Source organism: Nakaseomyces bracarensis (assembly GCF_045282275.1).
Source record: "Nakaseomyces bracarensis strain CBM3 chromosome Unknown Scaff13_0, whole genome shotgun sequence".
Taxonomy (NCBI): domain Eukaryota; kingdom Fungi; phylum Ascomycota; class Saccharomycetes; order Saccharomycetales; family Saccharomycetaceae; genus Nakaseomyces; species Nakaseomyces bracarensis.
In genome coordinates this window covers 1136043-1151528 of record NW_027263959.1, presented here as the reverse complement: position 1 = coordinate 1151528, position 15486 = coordinate 1136043, and the positions used below count along the sequence as shown (strand labels likewise).

Genomic DNA, 15486 nt, shown 5'->3' with positions numbered 1-15486 from the left:
AAGATAAGATTTTCTGATTAGAGGAAGTAATTCTTTGAAGTAAAGTTTAAACAGCAACTTGAAAGCAATATTAAAAGAGTATTAGATCAGTGATATTTGCTTCCGAAAAGACCCAATAATAACCTTTTTTGTTTTTGCTTTCAAATAATGGATTTATATGTATAACTGTAAAAGCTATTTTTGTATAAGGTAAGCTCATCGCAAATTCAGAAAAAATAAAACAAAAATGGTATTTCGAAATTTTTCACTTTTTTAGAAAGACGCGCAGCACTTATAGAGACAGCAGAAAGAATTATAATTAATGTAAATATAAGCTAGTAGTGTATTATTATTAATTAATTATAGTTTTATAAGACGTAATCTATAAATTTTTATTACAGTATTAAAAAAATAGCTAGAAAAAAAAATCAAAAAAAAAAGGTAGTATTATCATAAATAAGACAAATTGTAGAGGGAAATTATTAGTGTCATTAATAGAATTTTCTTCAAGAACCTAATGTAAAACACATTATCAGTACTTTTATAACAACATAGTTTTTTCAACTGATTTTTCCATATGTATAGCCCTACATTGCAAAGCCAGAGCAAATAAGATAGCAATAGGCCAGACTGGTGAATCTCCAAGAATGCGTACACCAAAATATAGTGATCTGGTTGACATACGAGATTTTCTAATTACTTCAATAGTCTCTTTTATTTCTCTATCTGGCTTTGTAGCGTTCTCAATGTATTCCTCATCAAGGGCACCAATATCAAGTGCTCCATTTGCCTGTTTTCTCAAAAATTGTGAATATGTTTGAGATTCTTGGTCCATAGTGGATAAGTGATCTTCGACTTTCTTGAAGATTTTAAATGCCTTAAACCACAAAATTCTATCTGAAACTTTTAGATTTGGGTTTGACAGATTATCGGCAGTAATACCAGTCGACCAGTCTTCCAAATGTTTCATATATTCAGCAATAATAAGAATAGCTGAGAAAATACATGTAATGCTAAATATAGGAGTTGCACCAGTGCCACGGTCCTTCAAAACACTGGATGTTGTTACCCAGTAGTCAATGATATTGACAGCATAAGTTGTACTTTCTCTTAATGACTCCCAATCACAGCAAATTTGTTCCATTATTTCATTCATGCCAACCCAATTATGTAACCAAATTTGTTTCATTACTGGAGTAAGATCAATACATTTTCTTATTAAAGCAAAGGAATGTAGTGGAATAATTAATCTCATAGCTGGATCACTGTTTATGATAATAATATTCTCATTGGTAGGTACTAATAAGCCACCATTTTTAATGTACATGGCTTCCCAATGCTTTAACATGACTGAGATCATAGGTCTGGCAGACATTCTCCACTTTGCATCATTTAAAGGTATATTATTACCATTCTCGTGTCTGATTGTGTTTCTTTCAAGAAAGATCTTTTCATGTACTGTAATTAACAGTGACAGTAAAGTCTTTTTTGATACTTTTGTATTGTCATAAACATATTGACTACCATTTGACAGGTACATCATACAATTAGCATAATTAGCTTCACCATTAGACAATTCAATTAAAGAAAATTTAGAGTCCAAAACAACGTTATATTTGTTCAATTTTTGTGCCCATTCGATAGAGTTTGGACAGGTATACAAGCTTTCATGGAAACAAGGGACACCACAATTCATATCGATGGAGTGGAAACAACATTCTAGACCTACCAAGGAAGTAAACAAGTTTGAAATGATTAAAACGACATGGCATGTTCTAATTCTTGTTTGAGCTAAAATAAAATATTGAAAATCTTTTTCCAATTGTTCTGGTGTGGAATATTGTTCACTATATTTTGCGAAGCTTGATGGATTGTTTTGGTAGTCCAACGCATGATTGCTAGCAATAGGTGGTTGACAGAAATTTTCCAAGGGTAAGTTCATATTAGTTTTCTTGATTAATTTGATCAAGGTCATTAGCTGAGTATTCATACTCCTGGCAATGTTTAAATCATCACTGAAGATACCTATAAATGTCAAAAGAACCAAGGATTGTATTAACCATAAAGGCGTTGCTTTTTGATTTTGTCTCGTCTGCTCTAAATATTCTCTAACATTATGTCTAGCAACCTTACACAAAATCATAGCATGGTTGGAATGGTATGCATATAGAGCACCAATCATAGCTACACTTAAAAGGAAGGAGTAATTTTCAGGTGAAGGAATAAAAGAGTAGAGATGTACAAATGAAAAATAGGGGTGGAATTCTCTCTGGTACAAATTGACATAATGATTTAGCTCATTAACAGTAGGAAACATAGCAGAAGTCAAATTATTCATTTTAACGATCTCGTTTCTGAAGTTCTCATCAAAAAAGGATAGAAGAGGTTTAGAATGTTTGGGTTTCTTATGTAGCGGTTCTGAATCGGCAGTTGGAGAAGTGGATAAAGATGAAGAATTGGAAATTGGATTCGAAAATATTAAATTGCTTGTGGAATTGATATTCTTACGGAATAATTCAACCTGTCTTGATGTAAATAATGATGATACTGATCTTTCCAAAGCCGCCCCAATGTCATCGTCCTCTAATGGCCTTTTGTTCATGTGATTTGGGAGGCCGTAATTATCAATGTGAGAATTGAACAGTTTCTTAAAGTCGTTAAAGTCAGATTTCTTTAGTTTTCCAGCTGTGTCATTGATAGCTGTCTGGTCAGGAGATGGTGTAAAGTTCAAGCCCTCCGGTAGGGATTGTAATGGTGACACAGTTCCATTGCCAAGTTTGGTCAAATTTGTGTTAGAGTTCAAAGTAGAAGTAGTGTTCGAAGTAACGTGGCTGCCAATGACATTACTCTTTGCAAATCCAGGATCACTACGTGACTGGTCTGCTGGATGGTTAGAATGAAAGAAACCAATATCATTGAAATGATTAACATCTAGGTCGAACTGCTTTTCGAGTTGTGAATCTTGTATAAATTTGGAGAGCCAATCTTCATCTGGAGAACTTGTTCCATCACTATTCTTAGAGGTATCACCTATTTCCGGAATACTCATTGGTGATTTAATACTTCCTCCATCAATTTTATAATCAGGTTCTGAAACATCATTAGTGGTAAAAGTAGCTCTCTTCTTTTTATTTTTTTCCCTAGGCGAGGAGATATCAAAAATGTCATGAAACGATTCACTCTTCCAGTTCTTATAATTAAATAGATCGAGTTCTGAAGTATTGTTATTTGGTTTAATGAATCCCTTTGAACCGCCCATAGAGGACCCCATAGTTACTATATCCGTTAATATCTGATGCGAGGGGCCACCATTTAAGAAGTTCGCAGCTGAGTTACTGGGTATAGAAAACATAGAACTCAGTGCAGCTGCCAGTGAGGCAGAGCTGTTCGCGTACTTAATATTCAAATTAGATTGAGATTTGTCGTCATTAATAGTCATAATACTTGTGCTATCGACCGTTTGTGCCTTCTTCTTGCCGTTAATGAAATCAACACGCTCATCTTGCTTACTATTTTCTAGTCCTTGTGGTAATAAACTAATAGCTTGAATTGAATCATGATTTGCAATATTATTTTGGTCATCTCCGAACAAAGCTGGTGGTAAATCTAGAGGTTCAAAGTCCATGGTACCTGTATCCATCACCTTCTTGATGAGCTCTTGAGCTGTCAATTGTGGTGTTGAAAATCCAACTAGATGGGGGACACCTTCTCCAAGATCATCAATGTGGTCTTTGTTGTGACCATCACTGTGCTCGTGCTCGTGCCCACCTGCTGATATATTATCAGGGAAGTAAGTGAAGGCACTTGATGCTGAGAAAGAGGCGTGTCTTCTATTTCTGGAGACGGGTACAACCAAGTTATTCGTTACAGGGTTAACATTATGCTCGTTAAAAGTGTTACCATTAGATACAGGAACCACAGGAGAATTCGTCATACTACTCTCATTACTTGTTCCTATGGCGCTGCTGTTATTACTATCAACCATTTGATTATTTTTAGTCATGACTTTCTTCTTTTTGGTAGCTTTTCTCCCCTTTCCTGAAGCGGATGTGCTCTCTTTCCCAGCATCCTTTGCGTCTTTCCTCAGTTGGGCAGTAGTCTTTGCCAATGGATTACTTGGCGTAGGTAAGATAGTGGCTCTATTACCTGACACCTTGATTATATTATCATTCAGTAAGTCCAGTTTACTTTTCTTCGATTCTGAATTATCACTCTCTGGAGAAAGACTACTAGTCCTGCTGCTACTACTCTCTATCGTGCTCTCTTGTGTCTTAGTTACCAGGGTTGGGTGTAGTTTGTATTGGTGGCGTAACACCAGGTCTCTTCTAGCGAAACAACGTCCACAAAATACACATAAAAATGGTTTTTCATTAGTATGAGCCCTTTGATGTCTCTTTAAATGTTCTAACCTTACAAATCCACGAGTACATATGGGACATAGATGTGGCCTCGGTTTATCTGTCTTGATGGTTCTAGATTTCTTCGGGATAGGCATAAAAGTACCATCTTCCTGCTGTATTGACGTTTCCACAGACATTCTATTTTAGGTTTTTTTTGTATTTTTGTAACTGTTATTTGTTATTTATTGCGTTATATATCTATTTTCTCTTATTTTTGTTGTTGTTGTTGTTGTTGTTGTTGTCGTTTTTATTTACTTGAATATAAAAAAATATCAAAAATAAATATATATTAAGTCTTTTACCAAAAATGAATATATAAAGAAAATTATATATTTCCAGCTATGTGGTTGTTTTATTTTCTAAATGAAAGATTATTTGGTAATTTCTTATAAAGTTTTTTGTTGCTTTTTTTTTTTTTTTTTTTTTCTTGGTTTTCTGTTGTTCTTTGTTCGTTTTGTTTTGTTTTGTTTTTTTTTTCCAAAGTTACTTGAATAAAGATGTTTTTCTTACTTGAATATTCCTCTGTGTGGTTTTTCTGTTATTTTTCTTGTTTTTCCTTTCAACTTGTAAGTCAATTTGTTTACTTTTCCTTTTTTACATTACTGAACTGTCAATTTCAGGACAGATTACAGAAAAGTAGCGTTTACACTCGTTAATTATATTCTTTCCACATCTCTGTTCCCTCGATACATTGACCCTTTTCCATGAAGTTATCAAGCTATACAACTTGTTATACGCCCACTTTTTTTTCTTTCCTTTTTTATTTTTTTTTGAACTTTAGCTTTTGCTTTCACTATGCTTTAGATATCATCTGTACGGTATTGAAATGGGATCTTCTTTGTTCTACATGTTGTGTGATATAGATTTCGTAGTTAACTTCGATAGGACTTTTTTTCTTCTTTGTCTCTCTCTCTCTCTCTAAGATAACACCGCACCTGGCGTTAAAAAAAAAAAATCTCATTCAGTTATCTTTTCCAGTAGAAATATACGTCATATAATAAATACTGCTGTACGCGCTATACTGTGATGGGAGGGGGACAAAACCGAACTATCGAGTGTGGCCCATTCTTTCTCTCATCCATTCTTTATATTACTCGCCCGCTCTCCGTGCATATGTTTCTGAGAGAAGAGTTATTAGGCCCGTCTTCCTATTTGAGACACCTTTTATATTGGTTCGATTATTTTTAGGACACATAATGCAGTAGAGTGAGAAAAGAAAATAAAAATAAATAAACCACCACTCGTTACAAATGATTTAAACGGAACCAGGATATTGATATTGACCATCAACAGTTGCAACCTCTTTTTCTACGAGAAAAATCAGCCACCTGATTATTTCGTGTAAATAAAGAAGGCCTTTTCGTGCTCGACCAATGAAATGAGAACTGGTCTTCCGGTTCGTTCTTTTTTTTGCTTTCTGCTGGAATCTAACTCACACAGGGTAACCCAATTTTTTGTCTATATTTTTCATCAATACCCTTTTTCCCAGGATTTTTAGTATTGGTATATTGATATAGGGAGAGTGTGTTGTTGTTATATATAGGATTCGAATATCGAAAAGTTCAAAGAGATTACGAAAAAAACAATACCCAAATAGCATAACAATATGATTAAGAGATTCGCTTTCCCTATTGTTAAACATTACTGGCCATTCTTCGTTAGTGGTGCTGTTGTATACTATGCTGTCAGTAAAGGAGCTGATGCCATGGCCAGCAGTGAACAATACATCAATGATCCAAGAAACCCAAGATTCCAAAAGGGTGAGAAGCCATTGTAAAAGGTGAAAGATGCGGGACAGTGACGTTAACATACACACACACACACACACAAAACTAAATATTCTGGAAAAAAAAAACAATTAAAAAAAAAGAAAACAGGTTATTTGGTATTTTATTCATATTCAAGAGAAAAAATAGAAAATAAATGCTTTGTTTTATTATTAAAAACGATCAAAAAATAAAATTAAGAATATATGATTTTTATATTTTAAACAACTCTATAATAATAGAACTGATATTCTTCTATACCTGTGTATAATTTATTATTTCTACATTTTAAAAACATATTAACAGAAATGTTTTAAAAAAAATTAAGACTGAATACTACATATATCTTATAATAATTAATATGTAAGTAATATGGTATTGAGAGTCTATCATTTTTTGTTTTAAAAGAATAAAAAAAAAAAAAAAAAAAAATCAAGAAAAAAAATGTTAAAAAAAAAAAACTTAGCATTTACTTATAGCTGTTTGAAATACTCGTGTAAGTGTCTTGATGTTTTCTAAGCCAACACACACCCTCATGAAGTATTCATCACATGTTTTATTCTTGAATGCAGTAACCATTGTCACCTCATTACCGCCTAGTAATGGTGTTCCCTTGTATATATTTTCTAGGGCATTATAGAATTTTTCAATTGTGGTCTCGTCGTTGAATTCAAGAGTAAATATACCACCGTACCCACAATCTTCACGAGAGTATTTAATCATGTCGTAATAACCGTTCTCTTTCCAGTGAATATCATTTAAATATAGTATATTTTTGAATAACGTGCCTTGGTGAGACTTCAATACCTTTTGAATCAGATACTCAGTGGTGTAATTGATCTTAATATTACGATCATGCCATCTAGAGGAGCCCTTGTCTAGTAGTATTACATCTTCTACCCATATAGTGGTTCCTGTGGTATTGAGTAAATTACGAGAGTAAGGTTGAGGGGTAGATGATGCCAATTGTGACTCTGTAAGTTCCTCATTCATTTTATCCAAGAAGAACTCATGCATCTTAGGCGTTCTTTTTTTACTTATAATCATTGCGCCTCCATTAACTTCAATGTTAGTGAATCTTGTCAGCAGTGACGTACACAGAATATCACCATATTTCAAAACATTACAATTCAAAACACCAGAACCTGCTGTAATATCGAAAATAATGGGGAAAACGAACAGATTTGATAGGTCTTTCAACCTCTCAAGATCAATTAAACCAATATGGGGGTTAGTAGGAATCTCAGTAAAGAGGCCCAGTATTTGCTCACCTGAATTTAGAAGCACTTCTAAGTCGTCCAGTGTCTCTGACATTCCTTTCTTATTATTGATTACTATAGTTTCATTAAATTCTTTCATCATGTCAGTATTATCTTGAGTTAGTTCACCTAATAATACCATCCTTTTGTAATTATTCCCATTAGTTAGGTCATTATCTGATTGAAATCTTAATCTGCTCATTTTCATCAGATCGTATTCTAATAAGTACCGTTGGGCAGTATATAGAGAAGCCATTCCGGTAGGGAAAATGAAAACATCCTCATTGTAATCAATTTCAATATCTGTATTATGATTTAAATGTCCTGGACCAAGGAATGTTGCAGAAGCATTATTAGAGTTGTCCGGTAGTGGAGAGTCAATAGGCGTATTACTGATATCAATCTCTATTGGTTCTGCAGGTACGAGTGAGACAAATTGATCATCTTCTTCACTTTCGCTTTCATTTCCAAAAGCTGATTGAAAGCGGTCTTCATCACTATCATTATCACTGGCATCATCAAATCTTGATAGACCAAATCTGATCAAATCTTCGTCAATTTGGGATATCTGTTGTTGATTATTACTATCATTAGATCGTACAGTATCTAAAAATGTAGGTTCAACACTGTCTTCGTTCTGGAAGTGATAATTTCCTTCATCAAATTCATCTTGCGTATCAAGAGAATGAGCTACTAGTTTCTTTCTGATATTTTGTATAGCCCTATTAGCCAACGTAAAGTTGAGCTGTGATCTCTTTGCAGGTACCTGATCCTTTTTGCTCTGGAATGTAGAAAATGATGATCTTTCTGCTATGAAAAGCTCGTTTAAAACGTACTCGGCCAACCTCGGTGAAACTATCTCACCAGTTAGCCTCCAGTATTTTCGTACTAAAGGAAAGAGTTCTGCGGAAACAAAGACTATTGCTATCTTGTATTCACATTTCCATTTCTTCTCTTCAACGTTGTTAGGTTTTGAAGTTGCGAGTTGTAAAATACGTACTTTTGGTGCTACGTCAGCCCTTTCTCTAACAAATTCCCGGCAACGTTTCGCTACACCGTATGAAGGGAAACATAAACACCTCTCGTTCTCTTTTGCATATTTATTATTAAGAACATCACATAGCCTCTTAACTGACTTATGTAAACACCAACGTGGGTATCCGTTTGACTCATTTTCATTGTCAAACTTTTTATCTTCTGACTCGTTATCACACTCGGTGAAATCTCCCCAAGAAGGTAACGATCTCGAATATTCAATATTCGTATTAGTCTTTTGCATTGCTTTGATGAATGTTACGTTGTCCTCCTTCCTTTTCTCTATTTGTGTAAAAAATATACGAGGTACCCTAAAAAATTATTGCCCTCACTTATCCTAATTTAAAGTTACAAGGTCGGTAATAATTCCTATATTGTATATTATGCAAATAATTAAAGCTGTGAAAAATGTTAATTAAATTCTATTTGAGCTTTTACTTTATATTCAGGTTTTTCGTTATCTGTCGTTCCCGATACACAATTGTTAATCTAGCCTTATAGCTTTTTTTTTGTCTGTTTGTCTTCGTTTTGTTTTATTTTTTTGTAATTTTTCTCATTGCTGAATTTCCCACTCTTTTTCTTTTTTCCGTGTTCAAAAGCACATTCATGGCTCGATGAGGTGGAAAAATAATATTTTGAAATATGTCATCTCAGAAATAGTGAACCTACGTTTTGTTCTGTGCCTTTAGTAATTTTATACAATGGTAAATTTCTGTGTAAAAATTTGGCAGGGTGTGTATATTGATAGGAAGTGTGGATAGGGTTTTGAACAAAGCTCAAAGATATTACATGGCAACGATATTGAACTCAATTGATATAATAATACATTTGGTTACGATATATTCCACCACAATGTAGCCAGTTTTGTTCATTTTTTTATTAAGAAAATCCAAAATATGATTTGGCTGTCATCATCCTTTTCAATTTTGGCTTCTTCCTTGGTCTTGGCACTGTAGGCTTAGGCAATAAAGGTCTTGGAGAATTGATTTTATAAAAAGACGCAATTGGGGCCATTGACTTGTTTCTAGGGGTGTAAGAGGGTCTCCTTGTAATACTGTTCCTTGGCATGATGTGTAAAGATGCAGTTACTTTATTTTCAATTTCCGGACAGTTTTCTACTCTGTGAAGCATTTGCCGTAGTAAAGGTATTTCAGAGACGTGCTTGGGCTCTAAGTTACACTCAATATACCCTAAACTAGGAATATTACTGATTAACTTGTATATATCCATGGCATTACCACAAAGTGGAAGTCTAAGTATTTTTAGATTAATCCATTTCCTATTGTTATGAGCCTTTAATCGTTCTGTCCAAAATCGAATAGCCAAAGGGTCGATGGGGCATAGGATTGAAATATAACTCACATTTGGAACGTCTACTAGAGATATGGTATCATTATAATTTAGAAAATCATGTATATCTAGTTGTAACATCATAGTACTACCTTCTCCGAACTGTAATATGTTACCTATTGACATTTCTTTAACATTGATCTGTTGTTCAAAGTATTCAGGTAGGGTAGACTTATCCGTTGTTGCAGAATAGAAAGCCGTATAGTAGTGAAAGGAATCAGATCCCAAACATATTAGGTTTTTATATACCACACTCCGCAGCTCATCGCTCGGTATTATTTGTAGAATACTGCGGACTTGGTATAAAGAGATCTGTGGATCACAAAGTGACCTAGCGATCTCCAGGCAACAATATCGAGTTAAATCCATTTATTCAATATAAAAAAAAAGGAAAAATGAAGAAGGATACTATTAACACAAATATAATGAAATGGGTGCTTTGATAGACCCTTGATATATTATTTAAATAATAACCGCTGAGTGATATCTAAGGTCTCGATGATTAGCTATTGCAATTTGAAATTTCACTCTGTGTGTCACCCGCATCATAAAAAAAAAGAAATTTTCGTTAAAGGGACAAGGAGTTAGGAACAGGGAGAGAAAGGAATGTCAATGTGAATTAATTTAATTTCTATATAAGAACAACTCAATTCATACTGAAACACTTTTTAATTGAATCCTCTCACCACAATTCATATTCAGTAATACTAGAAATAGGGTATAACGCATAACTAGGATGTCAAGTGTGCAGGAGTTACAGGTCCTTGGAGGACGCCGTAACTTTGTGTTTAAGAACTGGGCAGGTATTTACTCGGCAAAGCCAGAATGGTACTTCCAACCATCATCTGTTGATGATGTTGTTGCATTGGTTAAGGCTGCTGGTAAAAAGAATAAGACTATTGTCACTGTTGGTTCTGGCCACTCGCCAAGCAACATGTGTTTAACAAATGAATGGATGTTAAACTTGGATAAATTGGATAAGGTTCTTGACTTTGTAGAAAGTAAGGATAAGAGTTATGCTGATGTGAGCGTTCAAGGTGGTATTAGATTATTCCAAATCCATGAGGTCCTGAGAGCAAAGGGCTATGCCATGCAAAGTTTAGGTTCTATTTCTGAACAAAGTATTGGTGGTATTATCTCTACTGGTACCCACGGGTCTTCTCCATACCATGGTTTAGTTTCCTCTACAATTGTTAATTTGACAATTGTTAATGGTAAAGGTGAAGTTTTGTTCTTAGATAGCGAATCTAACCCAGATACATTCAGAGCTGCTTTATTGTCCTTGGGTAAGATTGGTATCATAGTTGGTGCTACCGTACGTGTTGTTCCTGCCTTCAACATCAAGTCAACTCAAGAGGTTATCAAGTTCGAGACTCTATTGGAAAAATGGGATACTTTGTGGACGTCTTCCGAATTTATTAGGGTATGGTGGTACCCTTACACTCGTAAGTGTGTTCTTTGGAGAGGTGTGAAGACTACAGAACCAGAAACTAAACCAAGATACTCCTGGTGGGGCTCTCCTTTGGGTAGATTTTTCTATGAAACATTGTTGTGGATTTCCACCAAGATATACCCAGCTTTCACTCCACATGTTGAAAAGTTTGTATTCAAGAGACAATATGGTGATGTCGAAACCCTTGGCAGAGGTGATGTCTCTGTTCAGGATTCTGTGTCTGGTTTCAATATGGATTGTTTGTTCTCCCAATTTGTTGATGAATGGGGTTGTCCTATGGATAATGGTTTGGAAGTTTTGAGATCGCTTGACCACTCAATTTCTCAAGCTGCTGCTAACAATGAGTTCTATGTCCATGTCCCAGTTGAGGTTCGTTGCTCAAATACTACCCTGCCAAAGGAACAACCAGATACTAGTTCACGTACTAAGACTAGTCTTGGTCCAGTGTATGGTAACTTGCTCCGTCCCTACTTGGATAACACACCTTCTCAATGTGTATATGCTCCAATCTCTAACGTTACCAACAGCCAATTGACCTTGTACATCAATGCCACTATTTACAGACCATTTAAGACGAATGCTCCAATCCATAAATGGTTTACTTTGTTTGAAGATACCATGTCTGCTGCTGGTGGTAAACCACACTGGGCTAAGAACTTTTTGGGTTCTACTTCTTTGTCAGCTGGTAAGGTAAAGAGTGAATCTGAATATGATGATTATGAAATGAGAGGTATGGCAAAGAAGGTTAAGGAATGGTACGGTGACGATCTTGAACAATATAAAAAGGTCAGAAGACTACAGGACCCAGACAACGTCTTTTTGATGAACAAGGAATGGGCCTTGATTAATGGTATCATCGACGAAGATGAATACTAAATTTGAAAACATTCTTCCTCAACTAATTATGTTTAATTATGGTTGGTATTCTTGGGAAAGGGATAACTCCCTAAGGATGGCCTTTACTATAAAATATCAATTTGATTATGATAATAGTTTGTAAAATTTCAAAAATAGACGTTAGTTTCTCTAATATATATATCTTATTATATAACGCTTGAATACATGACTCAAGTTAATTTTATTTGCAATTTTTTATATTTTTGTCATGAAACTTGTAAACTTAATTCCATAAAGCGGGAAGAAAAAGGTATACATTTTCTTACAAAAAAAAGAAGATATAGGCAATAAAGGAGATGCAGTTCTTTATACCATATATAAATATGTTTATGCCCTAGTACGTTTTCAATCAATATAGATATAAATATATTTGACTATAATCAATTAATTATCATTCACTTCACTCAGAGAAAGAGCGATAGCAATTTGGAGTTCCTCATCGTCAATTTCTTGTTGCGTCCGGGCTTCATTTGAAGTATTTGGAACTGAACTACGAGCGGGAGGCTGTTCTTCGGCAAACATACTTCTCTGTGTCCTCCGAGATACTCTTTCTTGTTGCTCTCTATTAGCATTTTCAACAGCTGCGACAAATTCGGGATCATCTTCCATATGCAAAGCAGTCTGTACCTCATCTTGTAGTTCTTGTAAACGTAAAGACTCAGCAATTGCTAACCTTAATTGTTCTTCTTCATCAACTTCAGCTGTATCATTATTTGATACAGGATTACTATTGGCACTTCCTGAGGTCCCTGAGCCACTGGTAGCATTTTGAGATTCCAGTAATGCAATACGTAGTTGCACATCTTCTTCATCACCGTCTAAATCACCACCATAGGCCTCCAACAATCTCTGGTTCTCATATTCCCTTTCTTCTTCCAATTTTAATTTTTCATTGTACATCTGGACTTCAGAATTGAGAGTTTCATTCCACTTATTACTTCTCTGACGGTTCGAATGCGATTTCTTAGAGATTTCCGACTTTTCATCATCATCAGGTAGATATTGTAGGTAATGTACAACATTCCCACTACTAACAATCATACGACCTTGAGTAACCCTTAAAAATTGGGGGATTTTATCAGTTTTTTGTACAGTTTTGACGAGTTCACCGGATAAAACATCATAAATCTGTATAGTTCCTGCGAGTGCACACACCAGTACTAGATTTGTAATCTGAGAAGCATGAATATGTTCATCGAATTGGAAAGTCCTTAAGGGTTTAATTTCTTGATATAAACTTTCTGAATTCATAGTCACAAAGGTGACCTTTCTGGTGTTTATAACCAAAATTTTCATTAGTGAGGTTGATATTCCAATAAAACAACCGTCCTCACCAGCAAGTTGTGTATCTTGTTCTCTTCGTGCGGTTTCATCATCGATAACAATATCTGTTATATGTTCTGTGGGATCCTTAATCTTTAGCACTTTAACCTGCCCAAAATCTTTGGTTAAGTTCAAGGATATCAGGAAGACTGATTTCAAGTCAGCCATAATAAGGTTCATAGAGCCAAAATCCACCTTAAAGAAATGTATTGGAAGCTTTTTATTCGTTTCTGGGTCTCTGGGTATATCTATTGAGTGTACTCTTTCCATATTTTCTATCACATAAATATGTTTCTCATCAAGAGCAATAGTCATTTTTTTATTCACTAATGACAACCTCAATATTGGATCATTACCAAATTTGAGACTTTTATATTTTTTCGTTTCAAGCCACCAAATAATCTCACCATTTTCCGATCCACTTACGGACCAGTCCTTAGTAGTGGAGTCTATCATAGTTGGATTAGCAGTGGCGATAGCCGTGACACAAGCCGAGTGAGAGGAATCGAACTCCGTGACGGGCTGCAGGTAAGATTTGTTGGTCAGCAGTTTCCCAAACACACGGCCATCAAACCGTCCAAACACAGCGGAGTTAATATTATAATGCATGGTAGAACAACCCTGGGGAGTGGTACATGGAATATACACTATCCTATTCTTGATTTTGCTCCTCTTTGATTGCAACTGCACAAGAGTGATGATCCCATCATGGTAACAAGCTAGTTTTGGGTACTGAAATATCAAGTCTTCTATAACTTGAGGTCCATTGTTATTAATGCTCATGCGATGCTGATAGGGTGTTGGGGAGATATTATATTTCGTCTTAATAAGCCTATTATGTTTCCATTCTCGTATACCCCTCACACGTTCTATATACTCATTACTGAACTTGTGACTCTTAGAGAAAGAAGGGAAATAACATGTGTGTAACCTAGTCAGGAATAAGTTCTTCCACAATTCCTCATCATTAATTAGCTCATAGAATCTATGTGACAGGCTCTGCAAAACATACAAATCCTTCTCATCAAGATAACTGAAGACATTTATTAGAATCTCCGGCGGAAGTTCCTCAAACGGCATTATTATTTTGTATTTACTCTCACTCACTCACTATATCTCTATCTATGACCTCCACTTTTAGCCAAGCTTAATATATATGTAAGCTGATCTCTTGCCCACACAACTACTTCAGCCCTTATATATGAAGTAGCTTTATAGCTTTTTTTTTTTTTTTTAATTATTACTATTTGCCATCGTGGTTAAAAAAAAGAAAGAAAAACTATATAAACCTCCCACAAGAATCGAACTGATGCATTTCCCCATAAAACACAAAATACGAACATCACATGGCCAAGCTAGTTCTCTTCATTTTGTTTGCTTTCTATCATAGCATTTTTTTCTTCGTGTGCGGGCATTGTCTTGGATCTCGAATTTACGTTTTCCTTTTGTTCAGCATAGCCACTAAAACTCGGTTTCATCGGCATACATTTCGAGATGGGCTGAACGTTTTAATTTATTTTTTTTTCTCGGTGTTTATTTCTACGCGTTAGTGTATGCAAGAGTGACAAGGTTTTTCTTTTGTTGTTGTTACTGGTATTGTTGGTGTTTTGTCTCTGTATCTATCGGCTATCACAAACAAAACAATGTCAAATCTTTTTTAACACCCTTTTTTTCTTTCTTACTGTTATTGTTCTTCTTTTACTTCTTTCTTTCTTTTTTTTGTTCTTTATCCTTTGTCTCTCTCTCTGTGTTCAAAATTTTGAAATTTTAGTATGTTTTTTCACCAAATTTCAGAGACTTTCATCGTTTAAGTAAACGAGCATTCTGAGAGTTTTTATTGTTTTTTTTTTATCTCTACTTTTACAATTCGAAACTATTCAGCCTTTGAAAGAAAGAAACTATCAAGCTCCAACTCCAATTTTTTTTCTTTGTAGTATGTAATATTTTATCGGTTATGTGGTTGGTCTCAGTTGTAGTGCCCAGAAACAATTAAAAAAAAAAAAATCAACAATCTTAAAAAATAT

The 15486-nt window shown here is 34.8% G+C and overlaps 6 protein-coding genes across 6 annotated transcripts; 2 read left to right on the top strand and 4 right to left on the bottom strand.

Moving 5' to 3' along the window:
* Positions 1-520: 520 nt before the first annotated feature.
* Positions 521-4516, bottom strand: TDA9 (Tda9p; the record flags this gene model as incomplete). Its single annotated transcript, XM_071054701.1, has 1 exon — positions 521-4516. One exon carries the CDS (start codon positions 4514-4516, stop codon positions 521-523), a length of 3996 nt encoding a protein of 1331 aa, XP_070909394.1.
* Positions 4517-5985: 1469 nt separating this feature from the next.
* Positions 5986-6156, top strand: ATP18 (F1F0 ATP synthase subunit i; the record flags this gene model as incomplete). The annotated part of the gene is made up of 1 exon (XM_071054700.1): positions 5986-6156. One exon carries the CDS (start codon positions 5986-5988, stop codon positions 6154-6156), a length of 171 nt encoding a protein of 56 aa, XP_070909393.1.
* A 451-nt stretch (positions 6157-6607) lies between these two features.
* RNJ42_04535 (Cystathionine gamma-synthase) lies at positions 6608-8683 on the bottom strand (the record flags this gene model as incomplete). Its single annotated transcript, XM_071054699.1, has 1 exon — positions 6608-8683. The coding sequence occupies one exon, from the start codon at positions 8681-8683 to the stop codon at positions 6608-6610; it is 2076 nt and encodes a 691-aa protein (XP_070909392.1).
* A 635-nt stretch (positions 8684-9318) lies between these two features.
* Positions 9319-10158, bottom strand: RNJ42_04534 (uncharacterized protein; the record flags this gene model as incomplete). The annotated part of the gene is made up of 1 exon (XM_071054698.1): positions 9319-10158. One exon carries the CDS (start codon positions 10156-10158, stop codon positions 9319-9321), a length of 840 nt encoding a protein of 279 aa, XP_070909391.1.
* A 367-nt stretch (positions 10159-10525) lies between these two features.
* ALO1 (D-arabinono-1,4-lactone oxidase) lies at positions 10526-12118 on the top strand (the record flags this gene model as incomplete). The annotated part of the gene is made up of 1 exon (XM_071054697.1): positions 10526-12118. One exon carries the CDS (start codon positions 10526-10528, stop codon positions 12116-12118), a length of 1593 nt encoding a protein of 530 aa, XP_070909390.1.
* A 405-nt stretch (positions 12119-12523) lies between these two features.
* Positions 12524-14542, bottom strand: UFO1 (SCF ubiquitin ligase complex subunit UFO1; the record flags this gene model as incomplete). The annotated part of the gene is made up of 1 exon (XM_071054696.1): positions 12524-14542. One exon carries the CDS (start codon positions 14540-14542, stop codon positions 12524-12526), a length of 2019 nt encoding a protein of 672 aa, XP_070909389.1.
* Between the last annotated feature and the right edge of the window lie 944 nt (positions 14543-15486).